This window comes from Podarcis raffonei, chromosome 9 (assembly GCF_027172205.1).
Source record: "Podarcis raffonei isolate rPodRaf1 chromosome 9, rPodRaf1.pri, whole genome shotgun sequence".
Classification (NCBI taxonomy): Eukaryota; Metazoa; Chordata; class Lepidosauria; order Squamata; family Lacertidae; genus Podarcis; species Podarcis raffonei.
Window position 1 is genome coordinate 57118254 of NC_070610.1, and position 14904 is coordinate 57133157.

Here is a 14904-nt window from a genome sequence, read left to right on the forward strand (position 1 = left end):
GAGAGTTTATGCTGAAAACATGTGATAGCCAGTCCAACCTTTAAAACTGCGATCTCTTTCCAGTTGGAAAATGCTTTGCTTTCTGTCAAACACCCTGACCGAAATGTTTTGAGGCAGTCATGAGTATTTGCAAGAGCACAGATTTATATGTTACTCTTTGTTGCAGAAATGCATCATTTTGCAGCATTTCACATTACCACTCCTTATTACAGTTATATAGAGCTTTTGGCTTACAAATACAGGCCTACAATTTGAATCATGGCTTCAAATGTTGTTTTAGTCTATTACTCATTATAATATATGTAACTGGGGTCCGGTAGCATTTTTCTGAAACAAGTTTCAATGTGTCTGCTTCCTGCAAGTATAGTTATCTAGGATATTTTCTTCCTTGAAATGACTTCTACTAAAAGAAGTACTCTTCACACTTAAACAACTGAGTAAGGTTTAAGGCACTTTGCAGAGCCTAGAGCTCAGTTTTGAGGAGGGTCTTTTTACACTACACTGAAACTCCTAAGTTTTTTGTACCTGAATATAGGCAAAATTGTTAGAAGAATAATCCTTGAGGGATCACATAAATATGGAGATATTGAATTTGCTTTGGCTGGAAAACCCCAAATGAATATAATAGTTAAAAATAACATGGAGATAATCAGAAATGGCTTTTGATGTGCTATCACCCTTTCAGAAATGTTAAGCATTTTGAAGGAAGGTGATTTATATGATTGTAAAAAGTGTCTGCCCCCCTCCCCACTTTTCTTGCCTAATATAGGGAAAGAAAAAGAAGAGGAAGAGAGAAAAGCTACAAGAGTCTACTGCAGGTATGCTTTATGAGTAGAGCTTCATGTTAAATATGTGTGCTATTTGAAAAATTCAGCACTTCCTTTAATGCTTATTTCTGGTTCTATATATAGAATTCTTTGCACAAACACTTCTCTATTGAATAGTACATATTCTAATGGATACTACTGCTGTCTTTATTGCCTTTTCGGTCTACACTCAGTGGGGTGTCAAACTGTAGACTTGCTCTCATTTTGAGGGAATGTATGGAATCCAGCTCTGTACTGTTTGGAAGGGAATTGTGGCCTTCCCTTTTCTTGGAGGTCAGTACAGGCAGAAAGCTTGGAGATCACTGATAACACCTGCAAGCGCAGTTTAGAATACGTTCCAAGTGCTCTTCGCCAGAGGTCTGCACAGAAAGAAGAAGCACCATTTGTAGGACATCCAGCCTTTGCTGCTTCTTTGTACAAGCTCATGCTCTAATGGCAATGGCAGCTGAAGATTGTTTGCAGTAGCTGCAGAATTGCCACCATTAGCCCTACACATACAGGCATGGATGTTTTAAAAAGGAAGCAGTGGAGGGCTGTTTCCTTTGATTCCAATCTGCATCCTGGTCTAGCTTCAACAAGTAGTAGCTGGGAGCCACTACTGGTTGAATCATAGTCCCTACTGACTCTACTGACCTCCAGAAGTAGGGCGAGAGAGGGAGGGAACAGGAAGCAACAGGTATTCGGGTCTACACTTTCCCTCACTGTGAAGATAACTGGTTGACTGATTTGGTATGGGGATGCTGCACTGTTTCATATATTCTCCTATAGTTCTCAAATGTAATTAAACATTTTTAAAAAGACAGGAGGAGCTGGTCTTTACAGCTGCCTGGTAGGTTGGCTCAAAGCATCAGTGAGGTCCTTTCACTTTTTTGTATATTAAATAAAACAAAATGGCTGGTATAAGAACCATGAAAGGCAGAGGAAATCAATCGGCAATCAATATTCTAGTAAAATACCTTTTATTTGGAGTGTGCAAAAAATAAATAAATTCTTCAATGGAAATTTGTTAAAAGCAACAATCTTCTACAGGTGCAGCCCCACGAATGACAGCTGCCTACATCTGAAGCATGGTAAGAATATTTCTAAAGCCTTTCTGCTAAATTTATTATTATTATTTTTTTAAAAATTGTCTCTCTCACTTTGACTCTTGAACTATATAGCACATGGCTTTTTAAAGTGCTTTCTCCTCAAATGAATGCTCTCACAATTGATGGTTTTTATACCGGCTGTGTATTTTAGCCCCAACTCTTTTTGTTATTTAACTTGCATGAACCAAACTGATCATACCTCACTGACTAGCTGCAAGTCTGCCTGTAGGGCACAAAAATGATTTCACAAAGTCAGGGATGGGGAGCTTCTGGCCCTCTGGATGTTGTTGGACTCTGACTCCCATCAGCCCCAGCTAGTGGGGTCATGGGAGTTGGAGTCTAGCATCTTCTGGGGACCCACAGATTCCCTATCCCTGCATTAAGTAGTTGAACCATTTTGGCTGGCAGTGTACTGCACAAATCCTCATTAGAAGCAAGTTAGAATGGTTTCTAAGCACCCAAATTAATTCTCCATAATCGGTTAGAAGTATATTGCAGGCTGGGCAGCAGAAGGGAGCACTGGTTTGACATTCTGATGTTCTGTTTTGTTTGAATGTCATAGTTATGAATGCTATAAGGAAGTGGATCTTTATTTAATCTCTTTTGACTCCTATCTCCTATAAATACATGTGTTAAATGTTGGGTGTGGTAAATACCACAGTACTAAAAGGTAAAGGGACCCCTGACCATTAGGTCCAATTGTGACCGATTCTGGGGTTGCGGCGCTCATCTCGCTTTACTGGCCGAGGGAGCCAGCGTACAGCTTCCGGGTCATGTGGCCAGCATGACCAAGCTGCTTCTGGCAAACCAGAGCAGCACACGGAAACACCATTCACCTTCCTGCTGGAGCGGTCCCTATTTATCTACTTGCACTTTGACGTGCTTTCGAACTGCTAGGTTGGCAGGAGACCACAGTACTTACAAAGGGATTAAAGTTGTGGAGGTTAAGGTAGATATTGAAATAAATGCCAGTAATGGCTACGTGAAGACAGGAGTGCCTGGCGTGCTCTGGTCCATGGGGTCACGAAGAGTCGGACACGACTAAACGACTAAACAAACAAGCAATGGTTATGTAACTAAATGTCTGCTAAAAGTGCAAAGGTTAAGTTTCACATTGCCATGATTTTAAACCTGAATGATAGACTTTTCTACTGCTTAGTTTACTATCAAATGAGCTAATGTGTTGCATGGTGTGTTTGCAGAAATCTAGATATAAATTAGTTTTGATGCTATTGAATTTGGGATATGGTGTTAAGGGTTCAATAACATCACACAGATTTTGTTTCTTTGCCTACCTCTAGAAAGCCCTCTGCTGGCTCATTTGCAAATGGATGCTTTATATTTGCTGCTCAGACTGATTTTATGAAAGGAAATGTAATGATGACAGAAACTGCAGCCTATCCTTAAGCAGTTTTGGAGGTTTTGTTTTGTTTCATTTTTTTTTAAAATCCAAGTGATCCTTTCTCTACTTTTTTCTGTGGTGGATTTGGAACTTAATGATCCTACAGCAGTTCATCTCACATTTTTCACTGAAAGTTTGGATACTATAGAACAGGCTTCCTCAAACTCAGCCCTCCAGATGTTTTGAGAGTACAATTCCCATCATCCCTGACCACTGGTCCTGCTAGCTAGGGATCATGGGAATTGGAGGGCCGAGTTTGAGGAAGCCTGATATAGAACACAGTCACACCAATTCCATGCATAGAAATCGCAAAACATGAGGTTGGAGTGAGTGACGGAATGAACGAATGAATAAAAATCTTGTGTCTCTTTCAAGTTAAAGGCATGTCATCTGGATCAGTTATCTTGAATACCGGGAACATCACATTTCCCCACCAAGCTATTGCTTTTGGGAAAATTAGATATCCTTAAATAGACAGGTTTCTCTGAGGATTCAATACAACAGATGACCGAACCACTGCTCATTTTTTGTGTGCTATAAATTGATCATCTAAGAAGCCTTGTGAGTTTAGGAAACAAATGAGACTCTAGCCGAAAGCATCCAGCGCTCAGGAAGAAAGGCATTAAAAATCCTGGATAGCTCCTATGAGCTCCTTTCACTTGTCTTCCTGACCTCGTTGGGCTGCCAACACAACTCTCCTTACCCTTTCCTTCATTTCCTAGTGCTTGTCCCTCTTCTTAATCCACACTCCTCTAAATCCCCAAATCTCTTGTGCAAAAAAGTAGATATATGCAAATTGGCTTAATTTTCATAATCCTGTTGATAGAATTTGGGGGGGGGGGTTGGCACTGTGTACACACATCTGCTACTATAGCTTGCCCTAAGCAGAGAGCAGGACCAAGAAGTACCCATCATAGGAAATGGGCTTCCAGCAAAACAAATGCAGATGATAAAAGCATCCAACACACACGGCTGAATGTGACCTATTATGGGGGAAAGCCTCTAACATGGCCATTACTTAATAATTTCTCAGGGTGGTTTCACACTTGCCCCCCAAGTCCAGCTGTTGCATAATGTCATTGGAGTTTAGTCATTGGAGTTTTATTAAACTGTTTGTGGTGTGGGTGGGTGGGTGGGTGGGTGGGTGTTTGTTTGTTTGTTTGCTTGCTTGCTTGCTTGCTGTTTTATGACCTTTAGTTACTAATATGTCTTTAAATTATTAGTTACAAATATAAATAACTATTAGGAGGGAAAATGAAAATAAAACTGCCAGTATTTTATTTTCATTTATTTTAAAACATTTGCATTGTGAAAACAAGAGAAATGCAGTGCCCACAGAATCCAAGAGAATCTAGTCAGTTGGTGTAAACCACCCAGGAACACTTGGGTAAACAAAAAGGTTTACAGCATGTGCCAAAAACACAAAATAGTTTCTGCATACCTTAATTTCTGGAGGCTGTTTAACATGATAGGTGCTAGTAAAGGCCCTACTCTGATTGGCTGCTAAGTGGACATGTGACACCACGGGGAGGGGGCAGGGCTTACCTAATGACCTTAGTGACTGAGGAAATCCCTATTGTAGAGTTGGGAATGGTGAAGAAAAAGTCAACCAAAAGTATTTGGCACCTCTTAAACTGATGACTTCAACTGAGACTAGCAGCACAATCCTATGCATCTTTACTCAGAAGTAAATCTCACCATGTCCTATAGGGCTTATTTGCACCAAGTATGTATAGGACTGCAGCCTGCTGAGGAGAGCATGATAGAGGCTGATATCATAAAACACCTGGATTTTTAGACAATACTTTCAATGAGTGCAGTAATCATGGTGCCCTCTGGCTGCTTCAAGCATCTTGAAAATGACAGCACATTTTAGACAGCCCTTGGCCACTTTGTAAAAATATGCCCTTCCATCAGATGTTGTAGTAGTATGCCATGATTGAACTATGCCATGGATTATTATTTTTTAAATAAATGGAATCCAATCTGCATTTCCATGTTCTGATTTGAACACGGGCACAGGAGTTGTGAAGCAAGGAGGTTTGCTTCAAACTGTGGAATGAACCAAATTTATTCCATATCCCTAGTTCTTTAGAGGAAAAACTTAACTGCTAAGCAAAATTTCTCTAGCTGATATGAGACTATATACTAAGTTATCCAGAAGTAGTAGAGAAATTATGTGGTTTATGTATTTGCCTGCTAATAACTATTGCTTTGAAATGTCTAAGGATATATAATAGAAAATGAAAAAGCCGATGTGCTAAATGGTGGGAATATTTAAACATGTCTGGCTAGCCATACCTTCAGTTGTGCATCTCATAATGTCTTGCCACAACACACATAGCTTCCCTAAACATTGAAGTGTGTGTGTGTTGCTTTTACAATGGTACCTCGGGTTAAGAACTTAATTCATTCTGGAGGTCTGTTCTTAACCTGAAAGTGTTCTTAACCTGGGGTGCACTTTAGCTAATGGGGCCTCCTGCTGCTGCCACGCCACCACCATGCAATTTCTGTTCTCATCCTGAAGCAAAGTTCTTAATCCGAGGTACTATTTCTGGGTTAGCGGAGTCTGTAAACTGAAGCGTCTGTAACCGGAGGTACCCCTGTATTGAAATAAACAGAATTAAGTAGCCCAATAGGTAAAAATTGGATGATTATATTAATCTTGCATTCCCCTTTTAGAGTATGCCTTTTTTGTCCTGTTTGCATTTCCTAATACTTATCAGCAGTAGCTCTCATTGTAAGCATGGATTTCAGCTATGTGTAGGGGGGGGGAATCAGTCCTGACAAGTTCTCTAGAAAGCTATTGTATTTCTCCTGAACTGGGTGTGCTGCATCCTTACCTAGAAAACATGGCTCTTACCAGCTAGTATATATCCTAATTCCACTTCGTACTTGTGCAGGTGCCTTGATGGCCACCTATTGGCTGTTGTCTGTGATGTCGCCTCCCTTTCCTATCTCTTTCCACATGTGAAGTCACAGCAGAATTAACACTTCAGCTACACTTGAAGAAGTGTGCACGCACCCAAAAGCTCATACCAATAACAAACTTAGTTGGTCTCTAAGGTGCTACTGGAAGGAATTTTTTTATTTTGTTTTGACTACGCCAGACCAGCATGGCTACCTACCTGTAACTTCATTAATGATTATATATATGTTCTCATCCCCATGTACAATGCCCTCAGTGACAATGGCTATTATTACTGTTCTGGTAAAGTAAGGCAAACAGAAAAAAATTCAAGCCAAAATAGTGCAGTAATCTTTATCTATGTAAAGACCTATAAGGCAGGTTCATATAATACTCTCTTAACAAAGAAAGGCAAGCACTCTGCTCTATTTCCTTTATGTTTTCCCAGTGGCCACACACCCCTCTTCCTCTTTGACCCGCTACTTGCTAGCTGCTCTTAGCAGAAACTGCTGTCTTTATTGGCTGAAAGTGTCTCCCTGCCCCTGCTGTGCGGCTGTGATTTTTCCTAAGCCGTTTCAAAGAGGAGACCAAGCCCATTTGTCTAATTAGGGAAAATTAGTCTGCCAGAGAGAACAAGACAGCCAGCCAGCTAAGAGTACAGTACTGAGCAAAGCCTCCCATCAAGACCATTTTGAAGATAACACCATGTTGTACTTTGATTTAGGCCCAGATTGCATATTACTTTTTCTCACACAAAGTGAAATTTAAGCACATTGTGGCTGTCCTTCTATGGCAAATACATTTGATTGAAAAGCACTCTCTAGTGGCAAGAAGCTGGAATCATCAGCCCCATTATGATAAATTTGAGGATGCATTTAAATGAGGGAACAGTTGTGCAAAACCAATACATCAAAATTTCACTGCATGGCAAACTTCTTTAAAGTGCTAACATGTGAAGAGTCAGAAAGGGATCTTGCTCTGAGTCTTCTAAGAAATTGGCTGCCCCAGACTAGTTGTATATCTACAGAACAAGCCTTGAAAATCAGCCATGATGTGACAGGGGAAGTGATGGGGAAGATTACGTCTCTAACTGTTGGAAGGAAAAAAATATTTGTGATTTTCAGTTAATTGTATGAAATCCAGGTTTAGACTTGTAGCTGATCTCCAATCGTGGTAAGATTGATTGATTGAGGTTTAGTGACACCTAAAGCTAGTAAATTAAAATTCTGCAGCTGTTATCTCAACTGTTGGGCATGAATGAGAGTGCAAGTCTATTTGTTGATAACTGTTTAGTGTATAATATGATGACATCGCCAACTCAGTAAGATGTAGCAGCAAATGCATTCTATGAAACTCCCATTGGGTAGAGCAAAGGCACACCAGACGTACAGTCCAGCCTTCACTATCAAATTGTTAAGACTGCAGAGAGGTAACAACTTCAGTCTTCTTGTTTTGTGTATAACAGGGTGACACCTGGTGGGAGAGAGGGAGAATGAAAGGCTTAATTGGACTTGCTTCTTTCCCAGTTAAGTGTTGCTGTTGCAAACACGTGTATTTCATGCTGTCATCCTAGAACAGCGTCACTTGGCCAAGTAAAAGGCTAATCTAGTCAGTCGTGTGTGCCCTATCGAATGCATCTGGGAGGCTCACAAGGATGCCATAAGGCAGGGGTGAATGAAGAAACGGTGGCTCTCCAATTGTTGTTCTCCAGCCCTCATCAACCTCAGACAGCATAGCTAACAGTGAGGGATTGTGGGAGCTGTAATCCAACAACATCTGGAAGACAAGTTCCTGATTCCTTGCATAAGGCAACAACCCTCTATTATTGTTGAACTCTTGAGTCTGGTACCTGGTAACAAAAACTATTGTGTTAGCTTTTCCCAGTCTGGGGCTAGCAAAAATTGTTAAGACTACAACTCCCCTCCCACCATCCCTGAACCACAGGCCATGCCGGCTAGGAAAGGGGCTGGCTAGGAATAGGAACTGGAATGGAAAACATTTGAAGGACATCAGATTGGGAAATGCAGTACTAGGAACATGAAAGCTTCCTTTTGCTGTTAAGGCTTATAGTTGACTGTGATTTTGTCTAACCCATCTTGTAGCACAAATGTCCAGAAAAAACAAGGGAATTATAGTATCCACGGTTAGTGCTGAATCTGGATTTTACTCTTTGACAGTACAGATTGATGAAGAATTGATGGGTCTCAGATAAAAAATGGCTTTTGCAGCACCTGCTATTACTATGAGAGCTGTATGAACCCAGTTGCTTTCCAGTTGTCCAGACCTCAGTTTAACAGGACAGATGAACTCTAGGCTATTTCTGGTTCAGCCGCCTATAATGTCATCATGATCACATTACTTTTATCTCCGACCCGGAAATAACTGTGGTCAGAGCCCATGTAAATAGACCCGTTCAAACTGACTTCCATGGGAATATCATGTTTCACCGCCCCTTCAAAGACTGTCTGTTGGAAATTACATTTAACCTAAATTTCCAGATCTTAGGCAGTATCTTTCCACCTCTCCCCGGTCTCTGACTGCCTTGCAGATTTAGGGCCAAATATGTATACTTTTTAAGTAATTGCATAAATCTAAAACTCCATTTACAATGGCTTCATATGAATAGAGGTGGGGATGGAATTTGGGGGAGTCATGTTTTACAGTGTGGTTCTAATCCTTCCTAGAGGGTAGATTTGATTATCAGTTTTCAAAAAAAATTCTTTACCACTTAATATATTTGAAGTATCTATAAGTGGTGTACAAAAAAGGAGCAACAACAAACAACTTGAACAAAATGTTACAAAAGTAGAGTTACATATAAAAATGTTACACTAAAACAAAGTTACTAATATGTGTGCCCGCGCGCGCACACAACATCAATTCGTTTTCCTTCTGACACTCCCTCCCTCCCTCCAGGTTCACACCCAGGCTCCAAACAAACACCTAGCTCACCCACAAAAGTCACACAACAAGAAGAATTCCTGGAAACAGCAGGCATCACCCTAGTCTCTCAATCTAGACTTGCTTTTTATGGGCAGGGCCAAGGTGGATGGTACTTTCTCATGCTTCCCATGGCTGTGTCCCTTTCAGCTGCACTCTCCACACCCAGTGCCAGGTGCAGCAGGCTTGCTGAGTTTTCCAAGGGGCCCAAAGGATGGGGAAATGCCCCCCTCTCCACTCAAAGCTCTTTCTTTATTTTCTGTCCTGGCCTCCTCCTCTTTCAGCTTCTAGGTATTAGAAGGTTGTGCTGGTGGAATTATGCTTTTGACAACCAGGACTTTAGCTTGTGTGTCCTGCAAGGTTCTCTCTCTCTCTCTCTCCTCTGCCCCTCCAAACCATTTAAAATTTGCACAAAGCCACTGGACATGTTCATCTGGCAATTTGGGATATGGTGCCATCGGTATGCTGACACCAATACTCTCCATCATGTCTGCGAAGGTAATGATTGGGTATTTGAAGTCAGTGAAGGATTGGATGTGGGCTAAGAAACTGAAACTTAACCTAGACGAGAAATACATGGTGTAGCGACATAGGTTCAACCCGATTTGATGACGTTGCACTACCCTTAAAAGAACCAGTTGTTCAGTTTCGGAGTGCTTCTAGTTCTCATTTTGCTCCTGGTTTTTCAGGCGCTTACTTTGACCCGGGGTGCTTTCGTACGGCTTTGGCTGGTGTACTACCTACACCTGTTCCTGGATAAGGCAGACCAGGCCACAGTTGTGCATGATTTGATTACATCCAGTTTAGACTATTGTAGGGCTCTCTGTGTAAAGTTGCCTTTAAAAAGTATTTGGAAACTACAGCTGGTGCAAAATGGTGCAGCCAGTTGTGTGACCAGAGTCCTTTCTTTAGAGCATAAGACTCCATTGTTGTGCCAGATTCACTAACTTCTAGTCTGTTTTCAGCTAAATTCAAAATATTGGCAATTACCTTTAAACCCTAAACTGCTTGGATCCAGGTTACCTGAAAGGCTGCCTCCTCCAATGTGGCCTTGCTTTCTCAGCTCAACAATGGAAACTCGCCATTACATCCTGCTGCCATCAGAGTTGCAGCTGATTAGGACACCCAAGAGGATGTCGAACTGCCTGCCCCAAGATATCCACTGCCTACCCTCTTGGCAATGGTGTTCAGGCACCATTTATAATCACCTTAACTTAATCAGGCTGATTTTGTGTTATTTCCCTTATTAGATTGCTCTTTATATGGTACAATGACTATAGTTTAGCTGGTTTAACATTTTTCATATGATAGTTTTTAGATGTGAGCTGCCCTGAGTACTCTAGAAATATAGTGGAAAGTGGTATTTGAAGGAGAGTCATGCATAAGGTAAAACCTTAAAGTGAAACTTTTCCCTTTTTCAAAGTCTAATTAATTTTTGAACCGGTTTATTTGCAGTCATTTGTTGAAATTGATTGAAGCCCATGTTTCTCACGGGCGATGGGGTTGCACTGTTTGAGATATTGCTTCTCTCTAAAATCTGCCATGAGAAGTTAAAGCATTGCAAGTGTCACTATTGCCTCTCCCCCAATTACTGATCATTATTGGTAAAAGAATCCTGATGCACAAATCACTGATCATAATGTCAACTGGATTGTATGAAATCAGATGGGGCAAGGAAGGTAAATGCCATTTCCTGCTGATGATAACCTAGGATTGCCAACAATGGATGAATCCTTTGCCTTTTAAATTAACTAAGTAAACTGCATATGAATAGATATTTATCTAATTAAAATAATTCTGGTACACTATTATAAAGAAAATATTAGAAGATTAGCACCTGTATTGAGGTTATATTAATATACAGTTTAATTAATTAATAAATAATCAAATTTAATTGGTTGGCTGCCCTAGATTACAATCAGCAGGAAATCGCATCTGCCTGCCTTAGATTTATAGTCTTCCCCCATCCTGAAGCCTTGATTTGATACGACCAGTGTGTCCTTAAATTGCACCCCAGACTGATTAATATCAAATAGCCAGAAGTTTAGTTGGTTCATCTACTGATTTATAAAACTTGCAGCCCTGACAGAATGACACAAGGGAGTTAGTGATTCCTTGACATTGCACCCTATTAAATTAGTGAGCTTGGGTTTAGATCATCAGGGTTTAAGAACTGTGGGATGGAACTGATCACTGAACTCAGAGGGGTGCAATAAAAATGATTATGACTTAGGAATGCATGACAAATGAGGAAATGTTGGAAGGCGATGGTCAGATGTTGCTTAGATTGGGGGGGAGGCGGAGATTATGGAATGTAGCTTTTCTCAGATATTTTAAAGCGTGGGCACTGATCACTGGACCAGTTAATGAAATGCCAATGGGAAGTTTGTTTAGGATGCAACCAAGTACACTATAGAGCTTAACTATAAGGTGTTGTAGAAAGGAACAAAATGCCTGGGGGAATGGAAGGGCACCCTCTAAGAAGCTCTGGAGTAAAAGGGCTGTCATTTCTCTGTGGTTTTAATCATGAGGTTGCTGTCATGGCAGAACTTGGGTTTGATTCACTTTCCTGTCCCTTTTAAGCTCCGACTCACCCATAAACGTTAGCCTGAAAACACATTTATTCATGAGCAAATCCAACTGAAATAACGAAAAAATGTACTCCTATGTAAATGTCTCTCCGCTCGCTCACACACCCCTTTTAAAAATGCAGTGCAAAAAAGGCAAGACCTTGTTGGGTACTTTTTGTGGGGGGAGAGAATTAAATTTCAGCCTCTGATCTCTGCATGTCGCAGGTCTCAAATTATGCACCCTTTCTGGCTGCCAAAATTTCAGCGTTATCTTTTAACAGTGGACCGTTTTCTTCCCCCTTTCTGCCCAACTTTTATTTCTGAGGAACGGCTTCCTTCATTTCTCTGCAGTCTCTGCACTACACCATAACCCAGCATACTGGGATCTCGTCGTGGCTCGGGCTCAAGGCTTCACATATGCTAAAATGTGACTCGCAGCGCTTTGCTTTGAAGCCTAACCACAGCCAGGGAGCTGTAATTGCCGTCTTTGATTGCGCCGACTTCACTTGCGGCTTGGACTTTGCTTGGGCATGCCTGGCTTGGCGAGACTTCAGCTGCAGCCCTCCAGTGAAGCCTTAGATGTGGGAAGTCTTCAGTCTCTGTAGCACATACCTGTGGTTTCTTGAAAAGAATCCTGGCTTGACCTGTTTTATATCTGTAAGGCAACACCATAGCTGTTCCTTTAAGGCTCCAATCAACTTATTGGCAGGGAATGGAAGCCGCTTCCCCTTTGTAGCTCATGCTTGCAGGAGTCTGGATGTTTATTAATATTTATTGCTATAGGTATTTAGAGCAGGCGAAGGACTTTTAGTTCATGGACTTTAGCAGAGCTACTGAATTGATTCACTGTAAGATTTCTTGGCAAATGTGTCAGCACGGACACACACACGAACCAAAATCAGAGGCAGAAAATCTTGAACTCTGGGTAGCCTCCAGGGAAATTTTAACTATTGTATTTGCAGACCCCCTCCACTTTGGGGGAGGGGGTGGTCCGGTGTAGGAAAGAAGTAGAAGGTTCTTAAGAAAGTGCAACTGTGGCAGTTTGAAGGAAAATAATGACAATTAAAAAGGTCCGCTATCATGAAGGAGGCGGCCAGAGCAAGGCCACGCACATTATTTTAACCTCCTCACTTCAAAGGAGGTCTGCTGGTAAGAGGAGGAAAAGCGGGAACCATCTCAACAGAAGGGCATTTCATTTCCTTCAGCAAGGAGTGCATTCCTGGCTGGTAACGGGGAATAACTCTGAATTGCAGTGTTTGTATCGGGCTCTGTGAACTGCTGGCCTGGCGCCTCAAGGCCGCTCCTCAACAGGAAACACAATGTTTTAATGTAAGACTGAGAGGAAAACCTTCCCAGGAAGAGCAACCTGGACCAAACCTTTGAAAATCTGGGATGAAAAGGCCCAAAGTAAATATAAATCAGCAGGGTGGCGCTCTCTTGCTCTCTCCCTCTCTTGCCAGTGTTCCTCTGCTGTTTGCTTTGCCTCTCTCCTTTGTGCTCCCTGGAAAACCAAAGCCCTTGTCACATGGCTCCTTTGATCCCCATGTTTTCTGGAGCGACAGGAAGTTGAGGCAGTTTTTTGGTTTTGGTTTTTAATTTGGGGAGTAAGAGAGTTTTATGAGGAAATGGGAAGTAGGTTAGTCAGGTACAGACCACCTCCACTGAAAGCACTTTCCCAGAAAGCACTTGACTATGCTGTTTAAAAACATCAGGAAGATTTAACTGCAACAAACAGTAACGTAAAATCAGGGTCCTAGCAGGTGCACATCATATGAGCAAGTACAGAAAAAAGAAACTATACACTGTAATCTTAAACGCTGTACAACAGTCTTTGTGTTTCTATAGCAGTTTTATTCATGAAGCATTTTTGGTTCATTCCTCCCCTCGCTCATACGTACATGTGATTACACTTGATCGTAAGGCAGGTGCCATATATGTTGATGGGCAAAATAAAAAATATATGATTAGCGCTGTGGAAAGACAGTCAGTGCAACCTTCTGTGCATTTAAATAACCTGGAGAACAAATACAGGTGTTCATGTGAATCTATGTACTGCTTGTTGAATGTCCATGCTTAAGTTCTGATAAAGGTGTGCTAAAATTGTGACGTTTCCTGTTAAATTTAATCGGCCAGGCACATAGATTTGAAAACACTAATTTTTATTTTTTTTTGAAAAATGGAGTCAACCCCTCAAAATGCAACCGTAGCATTAGTCAACAGCTGGATAAACCATGTAGCAACATCACCATGCCTCATGCCTAAGTAGTAAGGCAGGCATCCCCAAACTCAGCCCTCCAGGTGTTTTGGGACCACAACTCCATCATCCCTAGCTAACAGGACCAGTGGTCAGGGATGATGGGAACTGTAGTCCCAAAACATCTGGAGGGCCGAGTTTGGGGATTCCTGTAATAAGGGAATATCCTGTATCAACCCATTATTGGAGGTCAATATGAAAAATTGCCAGCCAGCCATAAACCTGGCTTGATACATTTGCCTTAAGCGCTCCAGGTTTTCCCTAGGGCTGTATTGTTTTTTAAAGCAACAACAACAATAGCCTGAGGCTCTGTAAGCAAGAAGCACTGTACAAAGAGCAACAGCGCAGAGTGTAGGCTTTTTACTATGACGCTAAGGAATCCTCTCTTCCCTGTAGCAGTTAGGACATTATTGTGTTTCTGTCGTTACACAAAGTCTGTGGGACCTGTTGTTTCAAGCTATCTTTTGACTGCAGTCCTTCTGTGGGTGCTTAGTCTTAATCGTTGGCTATTGTTAGCAATGACCTTGTTTTGTAACCACTGTGAACAATGGAAAAAACAGGATAATTTCAGTTAGTGTGCTTATAAAACCCTAGTCCGACCTTCAAACTATATTCGCAGAGTATGTGGAGGAAAAGCAGAATCACACCTGTTGGCCCCCATCCCTGGTCATTTGTGAAAGGAACTATCCATGTGTGTGTTACCTGTACAATTGTGTATTTTATATGCACACACAAGTACCAATCACTGTGTGATCCCAGTCATGGGCACAGCTGTGTTCTATTCTTATGCTGGACATGTGGACATAGCTGTCAACTTTTCCCTTTTCTTGTGAGGAATCCTATTCGGAATAAGGGAAACGTTGACAGCTATGCATGTGGAAGTCAGGTAGGGACCCTGAGGTTCCATGCCCCTAC

General features: G+C 41.5%; 1 protein-coding gene across 7 annotated transcripts in view; it reads left to right on the forward strand.

The window, feature by feature from the left end:
- LEF1 (lymphoid enhancer binding factor 1) overlaps positions 1-14904 on the forward strand; it is a 98770-nt gene that overhangs the window by 82550 nt on the left and 1316 nt on the right. For 5 of the 7 annotated variants that reach the window (XM_053403842.1, XM_053403843.1, XM_053403848.1 and 2 more), the window contains one exon: positions 770-818. In XM_053403842.1, the coding sequence (XP_053259817.1) occupies positions 770-818 (49 nt within the window). Of the gene's footprint in view, positions 1-769; positions 819-1856; positions 1898-14904 lie in introns of all 7 variants that reach the window. The other 2 variants (XM_053403847.1, XM_053403849.1) reach the window with 1 other exon arrangement.